General features: G+C 55.1%; 1 protein-coding gene across 1 annotated transcript in view; it reads right to left on the bottom strand.

The window, feature by feature from the left end:
* LOC111159079 (eukaryotic elongation factor, selenocysteine-tRNA specific) overlaps positions 1–24,761 on the bottom strand; it is a 248,509-nt gene that overhangs the window by 33,769 nt on the left and 189,979 nt on the right. Inside the window, exon 6 of the mRNA XM_022521467.1 lies at positions 12,540–12,696. Coding sequence (XP_022377175.1) covers positions 12,540–12,696 — 157 coding nt within the window. The remainder of the gene's footprint in view (positions 1–12,539; positions 12,697–24,761) is intronic.

Below are 24,761 nucleotides of genomic sequence, written 5' to 3' on the forward strand. Positions count from 1 at the left end.
CCCAGGTCCCTGCCTGTATACCAGCTGCTGTGGCTTCTACCATCTACTTAGATCAGTGGTTCTTAAAGGGGGTGGAGGGTGATTCTGCCCTGCAGGAGACACGCGGGGCGGGGTAGCATGGTGTGCTAGCGGCCCCCAGTGAGCAGAGGTCAGGGATGCCACTGAACATCCTACACGTACAGGCCAGCCCCCACTACAGGGAACAACCCAGCCCCAAATGTCTGCAGTGCTGACACCGAGGAGGCCTGCCCTGACAAAGGCCAGATGCCAAGCATAGGCTTCTGGGCCTCAGGCCTGGGGACTGAAAGTGAGGAGCAAGAAGGGATCTCCAGGGGCTCAACTGTGGTTGGCGACGTGCAAGACTTTGGGGGAAAAAAAATCCACTGCTTTAAAAAACCATTCCAAAATCACCATTTTAAACACACCAAACTAAATGAATGAGTAACATATAATGCACTTAGAACCACGTCCCACACATTAGAAGAAGTGAGTATGCCATACTCCTTCTAGCCTCTGGGCATTAGCGTACTCTGTTCCCTGTGTCCTGAATGCCTTTCCTCCTTTTCTCTACCTGGGAAGATTCCTGCACCTTCAAGCCAGCTCAAGATTCACTGTATCTGTGGAAACTCCCAGCCCACTCTGGAAAGGAGTGGTCACCCCATCCTGCCTTCCCCATGGCAGGTAGGGCCCCTGTCACACTTCTTGGTGGTGGTCACCTCTGCCATAGTGCCCTCCTAGGGAGGGGCAGAAACCAGTTCCCTGTGTCCAGGGCTGCTGCTAGTCACAGGAGAGGGCCACGGCTGGAGCAAAGGTGGGAGGGAGACAGAGAGACAGACAGAGACAGATAGACAAAGACAGAGGACTATATGGGCGTCGGGAAGCAGCAGCTCCTCCCCACACAGGCCCTGGCTTAGCCTGCACAGGGCCGTGGGAAAGGGGCAGGACACTCCTGCATTGGGCCCCATAGAGCCAGCCTCACTGCTGCCAGACCAGGACCTTAACCCTGACTTCCAGGGACTTCCTAGTGCCCTTCCTCCATGCAGGACACAGCTCAGCAGCTGTGTAGCTCTGAGCCCCCTTCACACCAGCTATCTCTGGGCTGTGGGCTGTCTCTGTCTCTTCCTTGCTCCTGCTAACAACCACTGTCACCAGCCATCACAGGTCTGTCCCCCATGATGGCTGACATCACCTGCGTCCCAGGGGATGCACTAAGAAGAACAGGAGAGCGCCTCTGTAGGGTTCCTTCCCAAAACACACCACCTGAACCTAGTCATGAAGAAAAATACCAGACTGACCCAAAGAGCGCACGTGGCCGACAGGTCAGCTGGACTCTCTGAAAAGCCCTAGGAGATAAGACAGCCAAATGCAGGGTGGGAGCCTCCCCAGGATCCTCTGGCAGGGAAAAGTTTTAAAAGATATTATTGGGACAACTGGGGGAATCTGGAAGTGGGCTGTGTCTTAGACAGACTTTGAGTTTCTCGAGAGGGAATCATACTGTGGTTGTCTAGGATGCCTTTGTTCCCGGGGGCACGCGCTGACGTACGCCGGTGCCATAGGCGTTCCACAGCTAATATTCCAATGGTTCAGTACACACACAGAAAACCAAGTTGATAACACGTCAACAAGCGTGAAATCCAAGGGAGTATGCGTATTCAACGAACTATTCTTCCAACTTCTCCATACACTTAGAAGTATTTGAAAGGTTGGGTAGGGAAACCCTCAAAATAACCCACCTTACAGATGAAGACACTGAGGCCCCGAAAGGTCAGTAATATTCTAGCCAGGGTTCCAACTCAGGTCTGGCCGTCTCCAGAGCTCTTGCTCTTTGAAGGTCCCCTGCTCCCGCCTCCTAGAGGGGGCAGGAAATGCCAAGCGCGCACCAACCTGAGCCCTGCCAGCATCTTTCAGTAAAAGCCAATCTGGACCTGGCAGGGGTCGCTCTGGAGGCAGCGGCTGAGTACACTGATGAAGCCCCAAGGACAGGTCACTGAGGTTGCCCAGGAATCTGTGCCAGAGTCTACAGTTGCCACTGGGTGGGTGGGTGGGTGGGGAGAGCACATTTTAAAGGAAAAGAAAACCAGTTTCATTTCAAACCCCAGAGGGAACACACAACTAATGGCCTATTGTGCGAGGGCCTATTTATGGGAACGCAACAATACCCACAACCTCAGACCTTCTCAGGGCCCCTCCCTTTGGCACCAAGACGAGTTTTCGCTTTTTCTCTTTGCTGGGTTTCCAGATGCCTCTGCACGGAACGGTGACCATGAGACATGCCCACTTCTGTCTGGGGACTCCAGGGTCTGCTGGGCGGGTCATCTAGCTCCTCTGAGCTCACTGGACCCTTCAGGGAAAGGGGACGGGGGCTGCGGGAGGAAGGAGAGGCAGCACATCAGGGACCTGGCCCCAACAGAGGCTAGAAATGATGGCCCCACGGGAGAACAGGGAGATCTCACGTTAAACCCAGATCCTCAGTCTCTCTTGCAAACTCTGGGAATCTGGGAAGATCTGATCACTCTGTGGCTGTGCTGCAGTCCAGCAACATTGACATGGAGTCGAGTGGTGTCCGTCCCTGGGATGGGGCAGTGTCAGCCTCACAGCCCCCACCTGGAAGGGTCTGCGTTTCCAGGCCTGGGTGCCAGCAATGGCAGGCAGATCAGGGCATCTCTGTACACTGGCCTAAGTCTCATGGCACCCCAAGATTGGATCACTAGAGCCGCATTCATCCAGGGCAAACAGTGGCTGCCCCAAATAACCTCCCCTCCGGGGCTCCTGTATCTAGAACATGGACAGCTGATGCTTAAACGCTTCTTTCTTAAAAACACAAGGTGGAAAACTTCATCAATTCTCATTCATACAGGAGGCACTTCTGGCACCATCTGCCATAACCCGCTACAGCTGGAGATGGGAGCAGGGGCTGGGCTGAGTGGTGGCACTGTCCTGGCCCGGCCCAAGGGCAGCAAGGCCCTACGCACACACTTTAAATTGCATGAAACCTGAGCCGAGGCCAGTCCTGGAGGCCCCCCTCTCCCAGCTAATGGAGTGACGAGGGGCCACCAGGCCCACAGATGCAGGCCACTGGAGGCCCAGCTCTAACTCCCCTGTTTCCAGAGCTCACCTGAAGTGCCAGCCAGCTCCAGCAGGGCGGGCCCGTGGGAGAGCAGCTGGTGCTGGGCCGCCTGCCTTCCTGACTGGGTGAGGCGCCGGACAAGGGAGTCTTCCCGTCACACTGGCTTTGTTGAGTGCCTGATAGAGCCAGGGGTATGGCTGGGCAGGTGACGGGCACAGTTCCAGCCCTGCTGCTGAGCTTGTCTTGGGGCCTCGTTTCCAAGGCTTTGCCTCTCTTTCCATATCGTTCAGCAGGGACATAAGCAAGCAGCTGGTCCCAGCTCCTGGACTCAGGGCTGAGGACTGGCCTGGGGCGCCGCCGTCTTGCAATGTCTGTGAGCTGGACCCATGGGAAGAGGTCAGGGCTCTGTCTTGCGGGGTAAGAATGCACGCTGGGGGTCCAGGTACATGCCTGTGCCTACGCTCAAGGCCAGCAGGAATGCCTGGGCAGCGGGGCTGGAGAGCTACCTTTCTGCTGCATGCAGACCTGTGCCCATCCTTCTGGACGTGGTGAGAACACCTCTGTGACATCCTGAGTTGAGGTGGGGGGGCATGCCAAGAGCTGTGGAGTCAAGCCTGCAGGTGAGGCACTTAGTGAGGACCCTGTATGGTCCCAAGGTTCCTCTCTAGGGGAGGCAGGAATGGCTTGGAGGGAGCACAGCAGGGCTCACTCCATGAGCCGGGGCTGGCCTATGAGGCCCTCAGTGGCCCTGGGTTGTGGCCCTTCCTGCTGCAATCCTCAAAGGCACCTGAACACTCAGGCTTCTGAGCACCGCCTTCCCCTTTCCTTGTGGTTGGCCTGGGGAAGTCCACTGATGGGGTCTGCCTTCTGGTCCAGTATCTCCTCCTCTGGGAAGCCTTTCTGGATTCCCATGCATGTGACACAGGCCTTACCATCACTGTGTACCGCTACAGACTTCTGCCTCCCTGCTTTCCCCGTGGCCCTCCTTGAACCATTCTCTTGAGGGTAGCCAGAGGCATCGCCAGAGGCATCGCCAGAGGCATCACTTAAACATGCAAATCGAATCAAGTCAGACTTTCACTTGAGACACGCTTCCCGTAGACCCGAACTCCTCCTCCCGTGGTGCCTGGCCATATCTCTGATGCCATCTCCCTGCATCTGCTCAGCTTGCTCATGCCCTTCGGGGGCAGACCCCCCAGGGCCCCATGCCCCTTTGCATCCGCCTCGGACAGGCAAGCCTCAGCATCACCACAGGGTCCCTTCTGCTTGCCTGCTGTCCAGGCCTCTAACACACATTTGTGCACGCAGCCTGGGGCCTGGGAAGAGCATGTGTGTGGGTGGGAGCGGAGTGGGGTGGGGCATGGCTCTTCGAGCCTCAGCTGTGACACGGGGGTACTCCTTCCTAGGGTTGGCAGGAAGATGACCTTTCATATGCCGCATCAAGGGATCTCTGGCAACGGAAATCTGACATTACATCCCACCATGGGCCCTCTAACAACTCCTCTCTGCCTCAGGGTAGAGATGAACAGCCTCCTGGGGTTTGCCAGACCCCACGTGGTGGCCCTGCCTGCCCATGCCCCCACCCCCCATCCCTTGCCAGTTTCCTGGGCCCAGTTATCCCTGAAGATGCTGATATCTTCTGCCTGCAGAACTCAGCTTGGGCCCCTCCTTGCTGGGGACACTGCCCCACACAGCTCAAAGGGCTCCCACTCACCCTCTGGGGCCCCATACCGTGTGACCACCACAGGAAGCCTTCGTGACCCCAGACTTCGTCAGTGTTGCTCTATGCTCTCCCAGCACCATACCCCTTCCTTGCACAGCTTGGGGACGGCTGCCAAATTACAAATGTTTGGGAGACCCATTCGTCTCCCAAATGTAATGGGCTGCATTGTGTCCCCCAGAATCACACCTTGAGGTCCTAACCCCATGCACCTCAGGATGTGACTGTATTTGGAGACAGGGGCTTTAAAGGGGTGATTAAGGTAAAATGAGGTCATAAGGGTACGCCCTAATCCGATCTGATCGGTGTCCTTATGAGAAAAGGGAATTAGGATAGAGATATGCAGAGACATGCAGCCAGGTGAAGAGACAGGGAGAAGACCGCCATCAGCGAGCCAAGACGCACGGCCGCTGAAGAAACCAGCCCTGCCAACACCTTGATCCCAGACTTCTAGCCTTGAGAACCGAGACACTCAGTGTTCTTAATTTAAGCCGCTCAGCCTGTGGTATTTAGGATAGCAGCTCAGAAGGCTCCCACACCTAACCACACCGCAGACCTCATGAGAAAGGGGTCATGCGGGCTTTTTGCTCACTGGGGTCCTTCGAGAGCCTGGCACAGGGATGACACATAAGAGGGGCTCAAACACTCATCGCTGAATAGATGAACGATCGACTGTGAGCTCCCAGAGCAGGTCCGTGTCTTCTCGGAGCCTGTGTGCCCAGAGTCCAGCACTGCTGCTGGGGCAGAGAAAGGTAAGAGTAAAGAACCAGACAGAGGAGGTGTGCGCTCATGCCAGGTGACTGCGCATCCCGCCTGGCCAGCCATCTCTGAGCTCGGCTGGTGAGGTGTGCTGTGGCTCAGTGTGTGCTCTGGCCACTGGTGCACTGGGCCCCAGGCCTCCTCCTGCCATCTGACCTCAGGCAAGCCGCGTGGGCTCCATACTGGTCTGGGTCCCTCCTTCGTAAAATGCAGGTGCAGCCAGGCCTGCCTCCCTGGGCTCAGCAGCCAGCAGAGGATGGGGCAGTCTTGACGTGGGGCGTGCTTCCCGGTGCAGAGCGACAGACAGCTCCAGACCAGCCACTGTCTGTGCCACTGCCGGCATCTTCCCCACCGTGCAGCCTACCTGCCGTCTGCCTGGATGGCTACCATCCCTGCTGCAGGTCCTCAGGCTGCAGCGTCCCCAAGCAGCCCCACTCCCTCTGGCTGCTGGCCCATCCAGCTTCAGACAACACCCTAGACAGCTCTTTGAAGCCATGTGTCTAGTGTTTCACCAATCACCTGATCAGGCCAAGGGGGACACCTGGGATTCTGCATTCAGTCGGAAGCGAAATGTATAATCCTTGCTTTTGACCAAATGCAAAGTGCATTCCAGGGTCAATAAGTGGGAGGGGTCCTGGCAGTCGAGCCGATCTCAGCTTGAAAGATGGTAACTCTCCCTGTTCTGCCGTGGGGTCAGGGACCCCTCGGTGGGCATGTGGGAGTCCAGGTAAGGGCAGGTGCCTGGTGGGTGAAAGCAACACACAACCCCAGCTACCATTCACAAAGCCCCTATCACTGGCCAGATACTGCCGGCCGAGTTTAGTGATCTAATCCCCACTGCCTGTTTGGAAATCAGAATCACTCGTGGTGTTGGCACCGGGAGCTAAAGCTCCAGGTGGGGATGGCCTGCCCCTCCCCGCCAGGGGATGCCTGTCTCTGCAGGCCAGGCCCTGTGCTGTACCAAGGGACCCTTCCAGACCTGGCCTGGTCCACCCACCCTCCTGGGCAGAGCTGGACGCTGAGAACCTGTGTGGAGGAAGATGTGGTGCTGCCCCGTGGGGTGCCCAGGCCGAGATGGAGCACCTCATGACTCTCCTTCCCCAGCCAGTGCTCAGAACCTCCCTGCCCTCTGCCACATTCCGGGACGTGGAGTGGGCTGGGCACCTGAAGAGCCTGATAAACAGCTGATGAGAGACAGACGAACAGAGGTGCGGGGCTGTCCCTGGAGCCTGGGGACACAAAGGGGAGGCTGTTTCAGCACACGGGCGCTAGGGCGGTCTGCCTGAACGGAGTGCTGGGGAGGAGCTTCTGAGAAAAGAGCCAGCCGCTAGGACCTCTGCACCCCTGGTTCCTGGTAGCCACTTTGCGTCTCCCTGGGGACTAAAGAGGCAGGCAGTGACTCAGGGCTCTTTCTAGTTGTGTTGCTGTGAGCAAGGGGCCTCAGTTTCCCCATCCGCAGAATGGGGTTAGAGCCAGGTTAAATGGAGAGGATCTGTCCTTTCGGCCCTGGCCTCCTCCTGCACGAGTACCCTGGGCAATGCCAGAGAGGGGCACGAAGTGGGGTCTGGAATCAGGTGTACCTTCGGGCCTGCAGAGTGGTCCGGGCAGGGAGGGAGGAATGAGGCCCTCGGAGGTGAGGGGAGCATTCCCACAGCCATAGTAGAGGCATAGAAAATGGAGCCCAGAGCAGGCAGCCAGGGCTGGGGCCTGCCCTCCCCGCCCATGGATGGCTTCTCCCACTGGCCACAGGATTCTGGAGAATACATATCTGATTCCAGCTCTTTCCACACACCTCCTTCTCCTCTTTCCTCCCAATCCCTGCTTGGACAGCAACTCCTCTGGGAAGTCTGCCCTTTCTCTCTCTTGGGACGGCTATTCTCCCAACCCTGTTTCTGGCCCCGTGCCCCTACCGACACCCACCATGCTGACTGCAAACTGTTGGTCTGTGCCTTTGTCTCTCTCATAGGGGAGATGGTCTCTGCCTCCCCAGCCCTGAGCATCCACTGGAGTCTGCAGAGCTGGACGGACTGGCACCCTCCCCTTCAAGTTGTTTTGAAGAACCTAGAATGCCCAAAGCCATTTCACAAGGAGATGGCCGTGCTGAAGGGGTCTGACGACGCTAGCACCTGCCTGCTTTGGAGATGTTTCTGGGGAGGCCCACAGCACACCAGGCACCAGGCTCCTTGGCCCCCAAAGGTCTGAGTTCACTCGTTTGTTCATTCCAGTCCAGCCCATTCCCCTGAATACACTTCATTTATTCATGTGTGCAAGCAGCATGGAAAACGATCCCCTTTGGTTTGGACTGGGATGGGACTCCGAAAGCCGTGAACACCTGGAAGTGGTTTCAGAGGGCAGAAGCTGAAGCCCGGATGGCCTAGGGACCCTCCTCAGAATACCAGTCGGAGGCAAACAGGTCATGGTTCTCCAGACATGCAACTGCTCTGCCACCGGGCCACAGGGCAGCCTGCCCGTCGCATCTCTCAGACCCTCCACTAGAGGCCCCGCCCAGCAGAATGGCTACAACAGTTCCCTCCTCCCACACAGCCTGAGGGACCCAGCTGCATTCTCACCTCCCCACCAGCCCTGCAGGTGAGGAGCCAAGGCTCAGGGAGAGTCGTGGGCAGAGTGGTCAGCAGCAGGGCAATCTGGGTTCAATCCCATTGACGCATCCTGTTATGTAACGCTGGGCAAGTTCATTGCTTAACCTCCAGGCCTCAGTGTCCTCATCTGTGAAATGGCGATCCTCCAGTGCCATGGGTGCCAGGCTTCCTGGGGCTTCACAGGGCCCCCACCTCAGACAGCTGTCATGGCTCCTGAGTGGTGTTCCTCCTGAAGGGCAGCACGCAGAAGTTCCTGCTGGGTTCTTATCACGAGTACAACTCCATACATTTCTTTCTTTTTTTTCTTTTCCTCTTCTATCTATAGAGTCCGTTCAGTTGTGATTAGTAGAAGTAGGAAGGGTGTTAAAGATCACCAAATCTGAGAATCCTGAGTGCCAGCTGGTGGGGTCCAAGACCTCTGTTCCTGGGCTTGACTAAGGGCCTGGCTGCCTCACAGCAAGGTCAATTTCTTGACTGGTACGAGGAGTGTGGGATGCGGCGGGCGGGACAGGCCCAGGGAGAGGACGAGGTCCTCGCCGTGGCCACCAGCAGCTGTGGTTCTCAGTAACCGCAGCTCGGGCTTTTCCAAGGTGCGTCTGTTTGGAGCTCCGTGACTCGGTCAGTTTCACCGGGGATTTGTGCGGTCACCTGACTCGAGGCAGTGATGCACACGTCACACCAGTGGTTCTTGGGGCCTAGGGCTTTCCAGTGACACGGACACTGCAGGCCATCACCACCTGTGCTACTAGGCCAGACTATATCCAATCCCCCCCCGCCCCCCGCCGCAGCTGGCAGGCCCAGGAGCCCCTGATGGGAGACGGGCCACTCAAAAAGCTTGCCACGTCCAACCAGGGTACACATATCAAACCATATCAAACTACTTGGTGACTCTAGGTTTCTGAGGCATCGTTTTGGAAGACAAAATTGCAGGCGCATGTTCACCTTCTCCCCTAGAGTTGGCAAGAAGTGGCTCGTGGCTGTTATGAGGGACGAGTGCCTTCCTGCCCTTGAGTCTTCTCTGGCAGGAAGTCATCAAGGAGCTCATTTCCCTTGCAGAGTGGGGCATGTGGGGCTGGGATGCTGGTGTGGAGTGGAGGACGGGAACTGCAGGAAAGCACTAGCCAGGGTGAGCAATGGCAGCCCAGGGTGAGCAATGGCAGCCAGGGTGAGCAATGGCAGCCCAGTCTCCACCCCCACATGGACCCCATGGCGTCCGGCTCCCTGAAGCCCTGACCCCTCTCTTGGGGCTGGCCGGGCAGGCAGGGAAGGGCCAGCTGCTCAGCCCCTCTGCTCCCCAGGCCCACTTGGGATGGAGGCCAGAAGACGGAGGCCACCAGACCTGGCTCCACTATGTGGTGCCCAGCACTTGGGAAGCAGAGACACTGTGCTCTGGGCGGGATCCTCGGGAGGAACCTCAGCTCTGCCTACAAAGTCCTCCAGCCACTCTTTCTCTGTAGCAAGGCATGCAGTGGGCTCCTAGTTCATCTTGCAAGGCCGCCCGGCCCCCTAGGACTTAGAAGCAGAGGCTGCTTTCCTGACGGGAGCAGCTGTGTAAATGCGGGGCTTCCTAACCTTGAGCCCCACCCCCGCCAAGACTTTCTGGGTCAGCTCCTTGGGTGTCAGGATGGGGCTATTCCTCTAGCCCCTCTGATTTCGGACACTATCTTCTGGTGGCAGCCATGGGCTTAGTGTCAGGACCCTTGTCTCCGTGGCCATTTCCATTTTATGGTTCATCTTTGACTCGTGAACCTGAGGAAGTAAGTGTTGGTCCTGAAATGCAAGTACGAGTTACAAGTCGGCATGGGCCAAACCCAGCCCAAAGTTATGTGTTGTTTACTTTGGATGATTTTACATTTTTAATCAGGAAGTTTACGTGAAAATAAAATCAGATAAAATAGATTTCTTGGCCTACAGCAAGAGACCTGAGTAGCCGGCCACCATGGTCCCCACCACTTGCTCAACAGGGTCTCTTCCACACCTGCTTGGCCCTGTTGGCATGTGACCATGTCCCCGGAAGTGAGAGGTCCCAGGGAGCAAATGCGGCCTGGGGGGCAGGGGCAGGTAGGAGGACACCCAGATGATCTTTAGTCTGCCTTGCCCACTGTGCTGTCCTATAGGGCTAGCACCGAGGCCCAGAGGGCACATTTGACCCCAGCCCCACCCACAGTCTGTGGGCTGGGATGGCTCCCCTGAGCTGCTCCTGCTCCGGGAGCCTTAGATCCTGCAGGGCCAAAGCCCCAGGCCTCGGCCTGGCCCTTCCAGCCTGCGGCCGGCAATGCTCTTCCTCCTCCCCCTGGCACTGGGCGTCTCAGGTTCACCGAAGATTCTCTCACAATTAATGCACTTCAAAAAGGTTAAAAGTAATTCTTCACGGGAGGAATCGGCAGGAAAAGACAAGCAGGAGGGGGTGAGGAGTGGGGTGGGTGGGATGAAGGAATCTGACCAGTTATATTTAATAAAAAGCTTAAAAGCCACAAACAGGAAGCAGACCTATTAAAAAGGCAACACTGACCTAACAAAGGAATGTGAACTTGAGTTGACTGAAGCAGCGGCACTGTGTCTCCCTCCTCGCACTCCTACCCCAGCACCCAGGGCCCCCAAACAAGCCTCCTCTTGTACTCTGGCCTGTTCTGGGGACACCTCAACTCTGAGCTTGCCTTGGGCTAAAGGAAGGGGAGCTGAGGGCAATGTCAGCATGATCCTACACACCCCCCAAAAAGGCAACAGACGGTGCTCTTGTTCCTTTGTCTGGACCAGCAGGCTCCCCCAGCTGGGGGAGGGATGCAAATTCCAGGGCATGCCCCCCACCAACTCCAGGGAGCTCCCCTCCTGCCTTCCCAGTGTCCTGTACCCCTCCTTCTCAGTAAGCCCCCAAAGGTACAGGCCCAGGACCCTGGGAATTGAGGCCAGGACCTTGGCCCACTGGGCTCATGCCTTGTGTGTGCTCCTTGGAACCCAGAGCAGGGCACTGTGGACCCTGGTCTGGCTGAGGTAATGACCAGAGCAGTGGAGAGGAAAGGACAGAAGCCTGAAGCCTGTGGGTGGGCCACTCTGCCTTCCGCAAGGAGTATCTCCAATCTTGACAGAGCTGAACTCCACCCCGACAGAGGCCTCAGGGTACAGTCAAAGTAGATCTGAGTGTCGCGGGGAAACAAGCTTCCGGTGCCTGCTACGCTTCCTCACAAGAGAGCAACTGCCACACAAGACACTCTGGGCTTGCGGAAGGACTCGGCATTCCAGGGCACGACCCTACCTGGAGATTTCACTCAAGGAGCTACACACCCACAGCATGTTGCTGACCTGATCTGAACCTCCCCGTGGCTTTCCAACCCTCACAGACTAAAACCCAGAGTCCCGCAGACAAGCAAAGTACAGCCACATGCTGATGTGAAGTCAGAGTTTCTCCGTAGACTTCAATTCTGCTGTGTTTGAGAAGTGGCCTAACACGATGCTGGTGAAGGAAAGTGGCATCCCGCACGCCTTCCAGTTCGTGCCAAACAACCGGTCCTCAAACGCACACCCAAACTCACTCTTAACCCAGGGCCTTGGCACTTGTTGCCTCTTCTATGGCGTGTTCCTTCCCCTTGGTCAGGGCCCTATTCAACTGTTATCTCCTCAGAGAGGTCTTCCCTGATTGCCCCTGTCCAGAGGTGCACACGCAGTGCTTCTCACCCTCTCCCTGCTTTATTTTTCTGCAATGTACAGTAGATATTCACTGAATGTGTTCCCACCTGTCCCCTCCCACAACCGTGGCAGCCTGCCTGGCGTGCGGCAGGACCCCCAGAAGATGGGTGTGGGGTGAGTGCAGTAGTGATGGAAGGGAGGGAGGGACTAAAGGGATCCCAGGGCTCTATTTCCAAGAGCAAAAGCACACCTTTGACCCCACCACCGACAAGTCCCAAGTCAGATCGCACAGCGGCTCAGCTCCTATTGTTCTCCACCGGGCAAAAAAGTAGGTGGCAACTCATATTCTGGGAAACCGTACTGGCTACTGGGCAGCATGCCAGGCCCCAGCAGACTCTCTCACCAACTCTCCCTCCAAAGCGCCTCCCGGATCAGGATCAGTATTGCCTTTCACAGACAAGCCAGGTCACTCATCCAAGGTCACCCCTGTATGGTTTACAATGGAGCAGGAGCTCAGACTCACACCTTGACCCTGGCTCAGACCAGAGGCTGACTCTACACCAGACCCCTACCCCCACCCCCAGGACCTGCCCTGGCTCTCTAGCCACAAGCCTGAGACCAGAGACCATGATGTTGAGAGGGCTGGGCCCTGTGCATCAGCTCAGGTGGACTGAGCATCCTAAGTCAAGAGGCACTGTCTGTATATGGTCTCTACCACCTCTCCCTGCCCACACAGCACCTGCCAGTGGAAGGAAGGGACTGCACTCACCAGGGATGTGGATCTTGAACTTGCCACTCTGGCCGAAGGCGCTGTCAATGACTCCCAGCTCCCCAGTGGACAGGTTCACCTTGAGGCCCACGAAGAGCTGGATGTTGGTCTCCTTTTTGAACAGGGAGCGGCCGATCACGCTGTGGTCATCCATCACCTGTCCCCACACACCCGGCCCCAGAGAGAGCATCAGTGTATGCTGGAGGAGGCCAGGTCCGCTGCTGCTACCCCCCCCACCCCCCAACCCCACCGAGGGTGATCTGCCCATCTCCCGGATGATGGAACGCACTGGAGCCATGCAGCGACCAGCCCCCATCACCACCGCTGCTGACCTCCACTGAGCCTTGGCTGCTGCCAGGCCGAAAACATTATGTGGATCACACTTAGCATCACAGCAATGGGAGGGAGGCACTCTTTCCTCACTTTACAGATGCAAAATTGCCGCATGGCAGACTTCAGCTATCCATCCAAGGTCACAGAGCTCCCAGGGCAGAGGGAGCTCAGAATCCACAATGGTCCTGCCTGCACCTGACTCTCACCCTTGAACCTCTCCCCAGGCACCGAGCATGGGGAAGGCTAAAGTGTCACTCTCCCCCTACAGTAGATGGCATGGCCTGAAGACCGCCCCCCCGCAACCAGGTGGCTGGCCTCCCCTTCCCTGCCTGGCTCCTTTCCAGAGCCTGTGCCAGGAAGGGGCCAGGCCTCTGCATAAAAGAGAGAGAAAGGGAGCGTGTGCATGTGTGTGTGCGCGCACACATGCTCTTAGGTATTAAAGACTAGCTCCTCTCCCAGATGACCTCAGAAGGGCTAACACAGAGCTCCATCCTGAGATTTGCTTCTACTCTGGAGCAGACCCATGCTCCACCGGGCATCTGGCATGCTGGCTCCCACACGGCTGCCCCTGGGAAATGGGGGTGGCTTCCTCCTGCTCTCCAGGCCCTGTGCACCAGCGTGGGCGCTTCTGGGGACCAGGGCTGAGCCTAAGCAGGCACTAGCCTGGGGAGCAGCGTGGAGACCAGAAGTGCTGCCGGCGGTGGGACCTGCTGTCTCCACGTGCTTTCCTCCTGAGGCTGAGGCTCATGGGGGACCCCCGTGGGCTGGGTTGTCCTCCACCTCGGAAACATCTCACTTCAGCCCAAGACACCAAGGTTTGGCCAAGGGCCCCAGATGGATTGTTTTGAAAGGCAGAAACTGTCCCATTTACCCTAAAACCCTTTTAGAAAAACATATCCTATTCTATTTGATTCATAGCACCAGATAAAAGGTACTTGCATTCCTCCTCTCCCCGGTGATGGATGAATCGGATACAAATAACGATAAGAATAATCATTTCCACTCGCACAGCCCTTTATAATTCACCAATCTCCTTCCCACACATGAACTCCTCCTCGTCCTTCAGGACTCAGATCCAGCACAGCTCCCCTCTGGGCTGGCTTGCCGTGGGCTCTGCCCCATCTGTGGGCACTGCTGGGTGAAATGAAGGAAGCCGTGACCTGCAGGCCACGGGGAGCGAGGGCAAGCAGATGTCACCAGCCCCAAATGCTTTCCCGGGCTTCCCGGCTCCCAGGAGTCCTGTCTCCACACCCACCAGGGTGGCCTGCACGTGGAGCTCCATTCCCAGCCTGGCCGGAGCCCGGGAGGCAGGGCTGCCTCTCACCTTTGGCAGCCTAGCCCGGGTACTGGAGGGGCCCAGGATGTTTAGCTGAACAGACCCGATGGCTCCGGCCTAGCCATTCCATGCTCCCCGTGACCAGAGCAGCTCAGTGCCACTTCCTGTCCCAAGCTTAGCCTGTGCTGCAGAGAGGCCGCCTGTCTTTAGGAGAAAGAGACTGCCTCGGGGCCCCCCAGCCTAAGACAGAGGCATTTAGGGAGGACCCCACTGAGCCCTCGAGCACTCCTGTCTACAAGGGGTTTTCATTACTACTTCAGGGCGGTTCGAGGCGAGACCTGAGAGAACTGTAGTTGCCAGGGCCAGCGGCACAGTGGAAGCGCAAAGCCAAGCGTGGCGGACTTCTGCAAAGCCTGTGCTGCAGCATTCGGGAAGAGTGAGGCTGCACCGACCACCGCCCGCCCCAAGCTGGAGAAGCAGGCAGGTCTGGGGCTGCTGCGATGCCCCAGGGCACTCTGGGCAGGATGGGTGGGTTCCAGGCCTTTGCTGGCCCATGAGACAGAGCCAGCTGAGACACAAGCCCTGTCCCCAGCATCATGGCTGGCTGAGAAGTGACAAAAGACACAGTCCTTGCACCAGGAGCTTAAGACCTACCTAGAGAATCATCTCATAAAAGGCACCCAAGGGACCCAATGGGCAATCCAGGCAGAGAATTCACCCCAAATTCAGAATGTCCTTCCTTCCTTTCTCCCTACAAATACTTATGGAGAGCCTACCCTGCACCCAGCTATGTCACCGAGGACAAATCAAAGCTCCTGCCTCAAGGGGTTTGTGCATCTCCTTCTGGAGGTAGTTATATTCTCCCTCCGCCCCACTACCTTTGGACTGCTCACTGGCAGACAGGGTGTCCCCATCTTGGGCAGGCCCCTGGAGCCCAGCAAGGGCCCCAGTCAAGGCCTTCATGCCTGTGTCCCCCTGCACCCTGGCCCTGCTCCTTGGCATGTCCTGGTCCTGTCTGTCTTCAGAGCACAGATTGTTCCCTGAGATGACACCAGAGCTTTATCTGTTACTCGTTTATTCTTCCCAAACAGGACCCAGGTCTGTGAAAGCAGAGACAGGTCTCTGCTCTCCACAGCCGCATTTCCCCATGTAAACAGCACTTACTCTCTGTGCACTCCTTGAATGTCTAAGTCAAAGTTGAACACGTGCTTAACTGTGATCGTCGGCACATGTGCAATGCTCAGTCCTGCCTGTGGGCTTTCATTTTTAACACTTCATTGAGGCATAATTGATACATAACAGCATGTGCACATTTTAGGTAAAACTTGATAATTTGAGATACACAGCTACCCATGAAACCATGACCATCATCAAGGCGGTGAACCTAAAGAACACGTTTACATTCCCCCACCCCCTTCCCAACTCTATACCTGCCCCAGACCCCAAGCAGTTCTTCCAGGCTCAGCTTGGATGAGCTCTTCTCAGACAGCCTCCCCACACGGCAGCCACCTTCTGTCCCAAGGCCTGACCGCTCTGTCTCATCGCAGGTAGTTGGCCTGTCTGTGTCCCTCACCGGACGGACCAGGAGTTCTCTCTCATGTGGCCCTGAACCACGACAGGTCCAGTACATATGGACATGATACACGGATGGGGAGGGAGACGCTGGTGACAGAAGGTGACTCTCGGCTCTTTGGGGCCAAAGAAAATCACTTGAGTGGACTTGTGGTGGGGTGGTACGTTTCACCTGAGAGGGAGCCAACAGCCTCGTCTTGCACCTAGTTTCCCCGCATGCCCCAGTGCCGGCCGTTCCTGGAGCACAGTGGGCCATCTCTTGGCCTTCCAATGGGCCTGGAAGTTGGGCTTCATCGTGACTGGGGCCATGAGGTGGGGGGCAGGCATGCTACCTATTAGCAAGAGGGCATTTCAGAAGACTTCCTACTGCATCTTCTCCCCTGCCCTCCCTCTTCCTTTTGGTTATGGAATATTAACTTAAAAAGCAAAATGCCACAGACAGAGAGAAGGATCCATCTTCCCCCAAGCCAAGGACTTGCAAGGAGGGCAGACTAATTTTATTAACTACAGGGGAACTTCAAAAAGCTTCAGGGCTTTAAAGGCAGACAGCAACGACCCCAAAGTTGGTTTAAGTGCTACATAAACAAAAGCCTAGGGCTGGGGAAGCGGGGGTTCCCGGAACTTCTTACGTTCTCATCTGACCGAGTGGGGCCAGTGTGCGGGCTGGTGGGCCCTGCAGTCCTGCTGGTGTGTGGGGCTGGTCAGTTCACTGACCTACATTACCACAATATTTTTTTAAGCATCCGGGATAAGGTGAGGAGCGAATGAGCTTTTGCTGACCCTCAAGGAGGGGTCCGAGGAGGCTCCCTCTTGCTTGCCACTTTGTGGCCTCCCTGGGGCTGGAATGGTGGTTTAGAAAGGATTCAAGTTCAAAGGGAGTGCCCATGTCACTCCTCTAGTTTTATACTTGGCCAGAAGGCCTAATGGCACTGTGGTGGAATGTCCCCTCCTGCTAACTTCTGTGTCTTCAATTCCACTTATAGGGTCAGGCAACGTGGGTGAGAAGGCTGGCCTTCGGTGCACTGTCAGGAACCCAGGGTGGTCTTGGGAACGCTGGCACCCCCACCCTCTGCCTGCTGATGGTCTGTGCTGTCATTTCCAGCAGCCTAAGAGGATCCTTCCAGGAGCCTGAAGATGGCTTAGATGGGCACTATGGACATGAGCTGCCAGGACAGTGAGAGAAGCTGGCAGCAAACTCCTCCCTCAGACTATCCAGCTCTCAGCACCGCCTCTCCCATCCTCCCCTCAGCAGACGAGAGCCACAATTTGTCCTCGGCCATGCTCCGGGAGAGGCACCTCCACAGCATTAGTGAATCTTCAGAAAAGTCCTATAGGATTTCAGCAAAGTGAAATGACTTCCCCAGAGTCACACATTCCAGCTTTCCCTACACTCACCCCCATGGCATGAGAGCAGAGGAGAAGGAGGTGTGGCAGCAATGAACGAGCCCAGCCAGGGCACTCCCCACCCTCTGGGCTCCCCTGAGCCATGCCAAGACCCGCTGGACCCAAACTGGCTTGCAAATCCAGTCCCGTTCCTGCCAGTCCCAGCTCCTGAAAACCCCAAGCCACTGGAGGAGCCACCAGCAGAGAGGGAAGACAGATGGAGTCTGGCCGCTACATGGAAGGAAGTGAGGTGCAGCCAAAGCACCCCGCGAAGGATGACCTGCCAGCCCAGTGGGCACGATGCAACAGGAAGGGGGCTGGCTTCGTGGCTGTTGAAGTGCTTCTGGTCTGTTCCGGGGCTACCCAGGGTGGAGGCTGCCAGGCCCAGAATGCACTGAAGACCAGTGAGGCAAGCTGCAGACCCCCCAGGGCCTCCCCAGTTTCCTCATCCACAAAATGAGGTTGGAAGGAGGGTAAGCTTTCCTCCACCTATGGTTATGGGGCCAAGAGGCAAGTTACCTTTCTGGTGAATTCTAGTACAACCTGGGAGATACGGGCACACTGGAAATAAGAAAGAAAGAAGGCTAAGGGGATGGGGAACCAGGCATGAGGGATGGTGGAAGGAGAGGAGGTGTTTAGCCAGAAGCAGCAGCTAAGAATAGACTTGAATGCTATCGTCCAACATGGCTCTTAAGGTTTCACACAAAAGGGCCAAGTCCAGAGGGAATGCTAAGCTCCTGCTTATGCTGTGGGCCAGAGCCTGGGCTCTGGAGCCAGGCTACTCGGGCTCTAAGTCTTGGTCTTGTGGTCTTGGAGACTCTGGCCCATGGCCTAACCCCTGTGGGCCTTAGCTCCCCATCCACAAAGTGAGTTAAGAGAGTTACGGCAGGTTCACACACAGTTGTCATTGGCCTGGCCTGTGCTCCCTGGGCAGAGTGTCTTCCTCCCTCAGGACCCACCCCGCTGCACCATACACAGGAAGGTGGGTGGGGGTGGGGGTGGGCAGGGTAGGTCCTGCGTCCCCCGCCCCACTGGCTGCCACACGCAGACGAGAGCAGAGCAGACATTGCCAACAGACCACGGCACTCTTCCATAGCCCCCTGTGGGCAGCGGAGCCCCCGGCAGAGGGCTGTATCGGGAACAGGCAGGGACAAAGCCTATGTGTGGGTCTCGGCCCAGCCACAGCTTGGCGGCACGGGCCGCCCCAGTTGGAAGAAGGGTGGTCTTGGAAGGCAGGCGTTGGCCTAAGTGCATTTCTGCATTCCCAGAACATGAGGCCCTCCAGATATTACCAGGGGTGTGGTGCAAAGAGGGGACACACAAATGATCGCTGAGAGAAACCTCATTAGAAGTCTGGCTACGGCAAGGGATGGTAGCCCTTCCTGCTGGAGGCACTGAGAACAGCATTTCTGGGGAGCTTCTGGAAGACCAGGGGTCATCATTTGTCCTGGGCATTAGAGGGCAGAGGGCTGGAGGTAATGCATTTTCTCGGCCCTATCCATTTCTAGAACATGTGTGCTTGCCCAGTGGCTGGGCTCGTCTCCAAACTATAGACTCTTCCAGCTAAAGGACAGAGACCTCAGAGATCAGACATCGGCACATCCAATGAGGAAAAACCTTCAGAGGACCGTTGGAGGCTTTTCATGTTGAAATCAATCACTGTGACGTCAAACCACAGGCAATGCATGTGGGACTTACTCAGCAAGCCCTGCTCCTCGGGAACAATGCTGAACCTGGGCCAGTGCAGTTACAACAATAGCTCTAAGTGGGGACTTTCACTGTTTGCATGAATACTTTGCTTCGCTTATGAGCCTTCAGTCACCGGAGGGCGAGTTCCCAAAGAGCAGTCACTGGTTGTGCATGGAAGCCCAGGCTCTCGCTTCCACGCCAGGCGAGTCCCTACTGTCCCCAGCCTCCGAGTGGGAACCTGGCTGCCAGTGCACATAATTATGTCATTACATGTGTGTGTCTCTCTTGGGGCCCGGCTCCCATGATGAGGCTTGGGAAGTACCCAAGTCCTGAAGTGGCTATTTGAATTCAAATTGGAGAAATGGCACCAAGGAAAGAGGGACAGCCAGCTGTGCGGTGGGGCCCTGAGATGCTCGCTCCGCTGGCTGTGGGGAGGACTGGGAAGGTTTGAGTCTGGACTGCCTCTTCCAGCAATATGACCTTGGGCAAGGGACTTCCCTGACCCTCAGTTTCTTCCTCTGAAAAGGCTGTTTTCGGGATCAGGGGTGTTGGTGTTGGCAAGAACAACTAAGACATACTCAGAAACCACAAGATGGAGAGTTAGCTCATTGAAGAAAAGCAAGGATGTGGACACCTACTTCCACAGAGACTACATGCCAGTGGCCACTCTTGGGACTCTGGTTCTCTCTCTTGTACACAGTGAGGTCCTTGAGGAGGACAGCAGCCAGGGAAGGGATCTGTGATGGAAGAGCTCAGAAGTTGCCTGGATCACCAAGGTAACCCGACAAGGCTCCTGCAGAGGGTGGTAATTCTGCTAGAGCACTTGACAGCCACCAGGACTGACAATTTCCATAGGGGGGAACAGCGACGCTGTTGTTCTGGTATCTAGCCCAGAGGCTGCCTTTTCTTCCCTGCCAGTACAGGGCCATGGCAGGGAGCAGGGAGCCCTGGAGCGGCCTGCAAGCTAGGGTGGCTGGTGACCTAGGGCAGGCCATGTCACTTCTCTGAGCCTCAGTGTTCTCTCTAGTGGAAACAGGGAGAATGTGCCCACCTTCAAGGCTGCTGTGAGAAGAGGCAAGCGTGCCAATGTGAAAGACTGCTGTGAGTGACAACCAACCTCACTGCCATCCCGTAGTGTCAACCCGCAAAAGGAAAGCAGCCTTCAGTTTGTCTCGTTTGATCAAGTGAGTTGCAAAGGCCCAATGAGAAGGCTCTGGGCATCACAGAAGGCACCCAGCCGAGGAGGTATCTACCTCTGTCCCACCTCTCCAGCCAGTGGGGCTGGCTTCCTCAGTCCCAGCGAAGGGCAGGCCCCCACTTGTCTGTAGCATGCTGCGCCTCCCAGCGCCCCACCCCCATCCCCCCAGCCTCCCTCCCTGGCTCTGTCCTGCAACCCCCGGGCAGCAATGCAGGTAAAGCTGTCTGTCTGGAGTGCCTAAGGAGGTATCAAAGCACAGCTCACCAAGGCAGCTGCATTTTCGTGGAGGTAATATATATAAATCAATCAATCAATCAATCAATCTATCTATCTATCTATCTATATGAAGCTCACTGCCCTTCAGTGGCTGAAGCAAGACTTTCCGGTCTCAGACGCTGACACTTGGAGGCAGGCGAGGGGCCGAGGGCTTGGGCCAGGGCCAGAGCACTAGAACAGCCGTCTGATCTCCCCTGGCTTCAGGGGGCACCTCTGTTTTCTCAAGTGGCCTGGGAACTGACACGGCCCTTGGCCTGCTAGACAAGGGCCCGGGGCAGCAGGGGTTAGCCAAGTGGCCTAAGGGGCCAGGTAGATGGCCGTGCTCGATTCCCCCCAGGCAGGGGTCTGTCAGATGGCCCCCCACTCAGAAAGGGCTGCAGGGAGCCAGGGCCGGCCTGCACCCTGGCCAGCACGCTCTCCAGGGCCCTGGGCACATTTAACAAGCCATCAGCAGTGGAGCGGGGTGAGCCAAGAGCTGGGAGGCAGCACCGCTTTAGACTTCAAAGCCGGCCAGAGCTCCCGGTGGCGTCTGCGTGTTTCCACTTGGTCGGGCCGATGCCGCAGGCTCCTTGGCCCAGCCCTAAGGCCTGCCCCATCCGGCGCCAGGGTGCCAGAGCCAGGACGGTCGGCATGCCTGGTGTGATCCCACCACAGGAGGGGCGTGGGCACCAGCGTCTTGCCACCACCACAGCTGGGAACCCAGGCATCTGTGCCCTCAGGGAAGTCCAAACAAATAGCAATGAGCAGAGTCACTGCTTAACAATGGCCCACCATGCCAGGGACAGAGCTCAGCATTTTATATGTACTCATCTTCCTGCCTTACACCAGCCCATGGAGTAGGGAGTATAAGCCCTGTTTTTCCAGTAAGGACACTGTGTGGAAGAGACTCCCCCAAAGTCTCACAATGGGGGCCATCCAACATCCCCCTGGGGCCCTGGCTGGAGCCTGAATTCCCTGGGCCTTCATGGCCTCGGCCTGCAGACCCTGCCACACCTGGTCTCCTCCTCTGCTCTTTTCCAGCCCTGGTCACAAAGAGGCATCCCAGTGGTCCTGCATGCCTGCCTCCCTGGCCTGCCGCACCCTGAGACCCAACTTCCCAATTCGTGGCAGGCCAGCCGTGGTAGCTAAGGTGTGAGTATTGTCTTTGCCTTGGCCGTGAGGAGGGCCTGAAGGGATTTTTGAGTAAGAGCTGGCACGACCACCTTTGTTCAGGAGAAAAACTATATGGGTGGAGCCGTGCAAGCTTCTGAGGCAGGGAGGGAGGTGAAGAGGGCCCCTGGGGTGTGCGAGCAGTCAGAGGTATGAAATGGACCACGGCAAGGCTTGCAGCGCCCAGCACTCTGTGTCCTCGGCACGGCGCCCTTAGAGGCCCCACCTTTGCCCAGGCAATTGTTACAAATGAGGAAACAGGGCCCCAGAGAGTAAGTGGCTTCAGTCAGGCCAGACCACTCGACTCAAGCTGGGGTACCCAGGCTCAGAGGGAGCCTTGGGTATGCAGGTCAGGTAAGAGGGGACAAGTCTGGGGACCTTGAGTGGATACCCACTCTGCAGGCTGCCCCGGTTGACCCCACTCAGAAAATTTCTCCAGCACAATCTGAATGAAGTCCCAGCCTTCTCCAGCCCCCAGCTTGCATCGCTGGCCCTGCTGGTGGCTTCAATTGTCAGCCCACCTGCCCCTTGGAGCTCCCTTCCCATCCTCCAGCTGCTGGGTGCCCTGGGCTGAGGGCCCTTTTCCAAACACCCAGGGCCAGACCTCTGGGCCCCTGCAGAAACAGTGCCCAGCCCTGGGACCCCCAAGTCCTGCCAGTCTGACCAGTCACAAGGCACAGGTCAAAGCCACCAGCTCTTTGTACTTTTCCCTCACCAGATCACCTCCCTCCCACCAGCAGAGACCCTGCTCCTCTCCTGCTCCCTGCAGCCCCTCTGAATGCCCCAGGCATTCTGTCCTCGTAGGAAGGACACATTTCCTGTGACTCTGGCCCACTCAGAGGGGGGCAGCGGGTGTGACCCTTCATGTGGCTACGAGGCAAGGACCTCTGGAGCATGGCCTAGCAGCTCCATTCCAGCTGAGAAACACTCTCCACCCCCCTTCACTTTCACCAGGTCTTTGCACACCTGCGAAGAAAGAGCCTTTACCTAATTGTTCTCTTTAAATACCTCTGCTTAAAGGGAAACTTCACTTCGTACCCTAGAGAGAAAACAAAAGTCACCATAAACAGGAACCTGATGGTAAAGTAAATATGATTAAAAAAATGAATTGGATCCTAGTCACAGACTGTTGGCTACTGGAAGGATGTATCTTGGTCCTGTTTTCCTACCTGTTCAAAAGGCAGATTAACATGGAACACAGGAGTGTTAAAATCACCTTCAAGGGAATCTAAGACTTTCTTTGTGATGTAATTAAAGGATCAAAGGAAGTAAAAAAGAAAAGAAAAAAAAAAACCTGAAAAAAGAGAAAAAGTTATTACTGGGGGGGGGGGGCTCTACATTATGTAACAGTATGAGGAAAAGCCTTTTAAAAGCCAAACGAAAAGCAACTTGCTGCCTGCAAATTTCCAAGTTGCAAACACATGAAACAATGAACAAATGCACAGACACACACAACATCAGTGTGCCTATATCCAATCTTCATTTCTAATTTTAATGGCTCATGTTTTCTACTTTTAAAAGTCTACTAGGGTTTTCTCTGTGGCCACAGGTACAACCAGAACCTAAGTTCCACAAGGACAGGGATTTTGTTTCTCTTATTCACTGCTATATCCCCAGGCCCTGAAAATAGCACACAGGTGTTCCACAAATATTTTTTTGAATGACTATTACTGAAAGTCAAGTTTTGTAAATGTTCCATGGAAAAAAAAGAGAAAGTGTATTTTTTAAAATTTCTATCTAGAAATCAAGCATAGCAATCATGTTATGACTTGGTGTCCTTATCTGTTGTTCAGTGGGCCTGTCTAATTTCAGAATCTGCATTCTAAAGTGCCCCAGTATAATTATGACTCCATTTTTTACCAAGTTCTCCTTGGATTTCTAACAGATTTTGTTTCCACATGTTTGGTAGGTGCAAGTTTGTAACCATGCTCTTTATCATTACGCAATGTCTCCCCTTATCTTTGTATTTTTGTCTGAAATTCTAGCTTGTCTGAAATTAACTTGTCGGAAATTACCACCCACACTTTTTGTTCAGTAACCTGACGTTTCTCTATCCTTTTATTCGTAGCCTTCATTTACCACTGTGTGTTCCCTATAAATGGCATATTTGTTTTAATCCAAACTACTGATCTCTGTATTAATAGGAGAATTTGGCCATTCACGTTTAGTATAATGACAGATATAATGATTTCCTTCTGTTTTTTGTCATTATTTATGTTTTTGTTTCCCTCATTTTTGTTGATTCAATCAAATACATTCCAGTTTTTCCTTTGTGTGTGTGGAAGTGCTATACTTTCCAGTTCCATTCATAGTTTCTTCCTCTTTGTGTTTATAATCTGACACATCTTTCTATATTTTTACTTGAAAATGGGATAGTAAGCATCTCCCTCACCACCACAGGCTCTAACTCCCTTTCCCAACCCCTCTCCCTAGAAAGACTAACCCTTTAGAACACCTTCACTTCCCTTCTTCTCTCCCTCAGGTGAGACCTCTGGAGCATTTCTGTTAACCTGAGCTCCATTCTCAGGACCTAATTCCTGAGGACTGTAGACAGAGTTGAGTACCTGTGGTTGTAGATGGTGATTAGACTTTTCCTTGCAGGATGCTCAATGTGTTTCAAAAATCCTATTTATCATTTAGATCAGAAGTGGACACACTATAGCTAGAGGCCCCAATGCTGCCCAGTATCTGTTTCTGTATGGCCTTCAAGCTAGGAATGGTTCAATTTTCCAATGGCTTGAAAAACATCAAAAGAAGGATATATCCCGACACAGGAAAACTATGAGAAATTCAAATTTCAGTGCCATCAATAAAGTCTTACTGGCACCCCACCACACATACTTGCTTCTACCTTGTCTACGGCTGCTTTTGTGCCCCAGTGTCAGAGTTGAGCAGTTGTGACAGAGACCTAGAAGGTCCTGGGTGCCATGACTCTGGGATGGCTTCACAGCAGCTCACCCAGCCATATGTTTTATTTATTCATTTCTATTATCGTGCACAGGCACCATGTCAAAACAGGAAAAGTGGACTTCGAATGTCACACTTTTAATGCCTGGTGAGGTGCAGATTATTATTTTATCGAATTACATGGCAGAGCTCTGTGTTTTTTATGGACTGTGTTAATAAAATACAGTATATACTGACATCACAATAATCCTAGCTCACAGAAAAAAAAAATGAGACAATTTCAAGCAATACATCTTATCACAGCAGAATTTCTTCACAAAACAAAAAGACAGAGAGAGAGAGAGAGAGAGAGAGAATAGGCTACAATCAAAGTACGTTTCCAAGTGGTTCATTTGTTAGCCAAGCGAGGAAAGCCATTTGCTGGTGGTAAGTTAATTAA

This window comes from Enhydra lutris, unplaced genomic scaffold (genome assembly GCF_002288905.1).
Source record: "Enhydra lutris kenyoni isolate GAN:26980312 unplaced genomic scaffold, ASM228890v2 scaffoldscaffold66, whole genome shotgun sequence".
In the NCBI taxonomy this organism is placed as follows: Eukaryota; Metazoa; Chordata; class Mammalia; order Carnivora; family Mustelidae; genus Enhydra; species Enhydra lutris.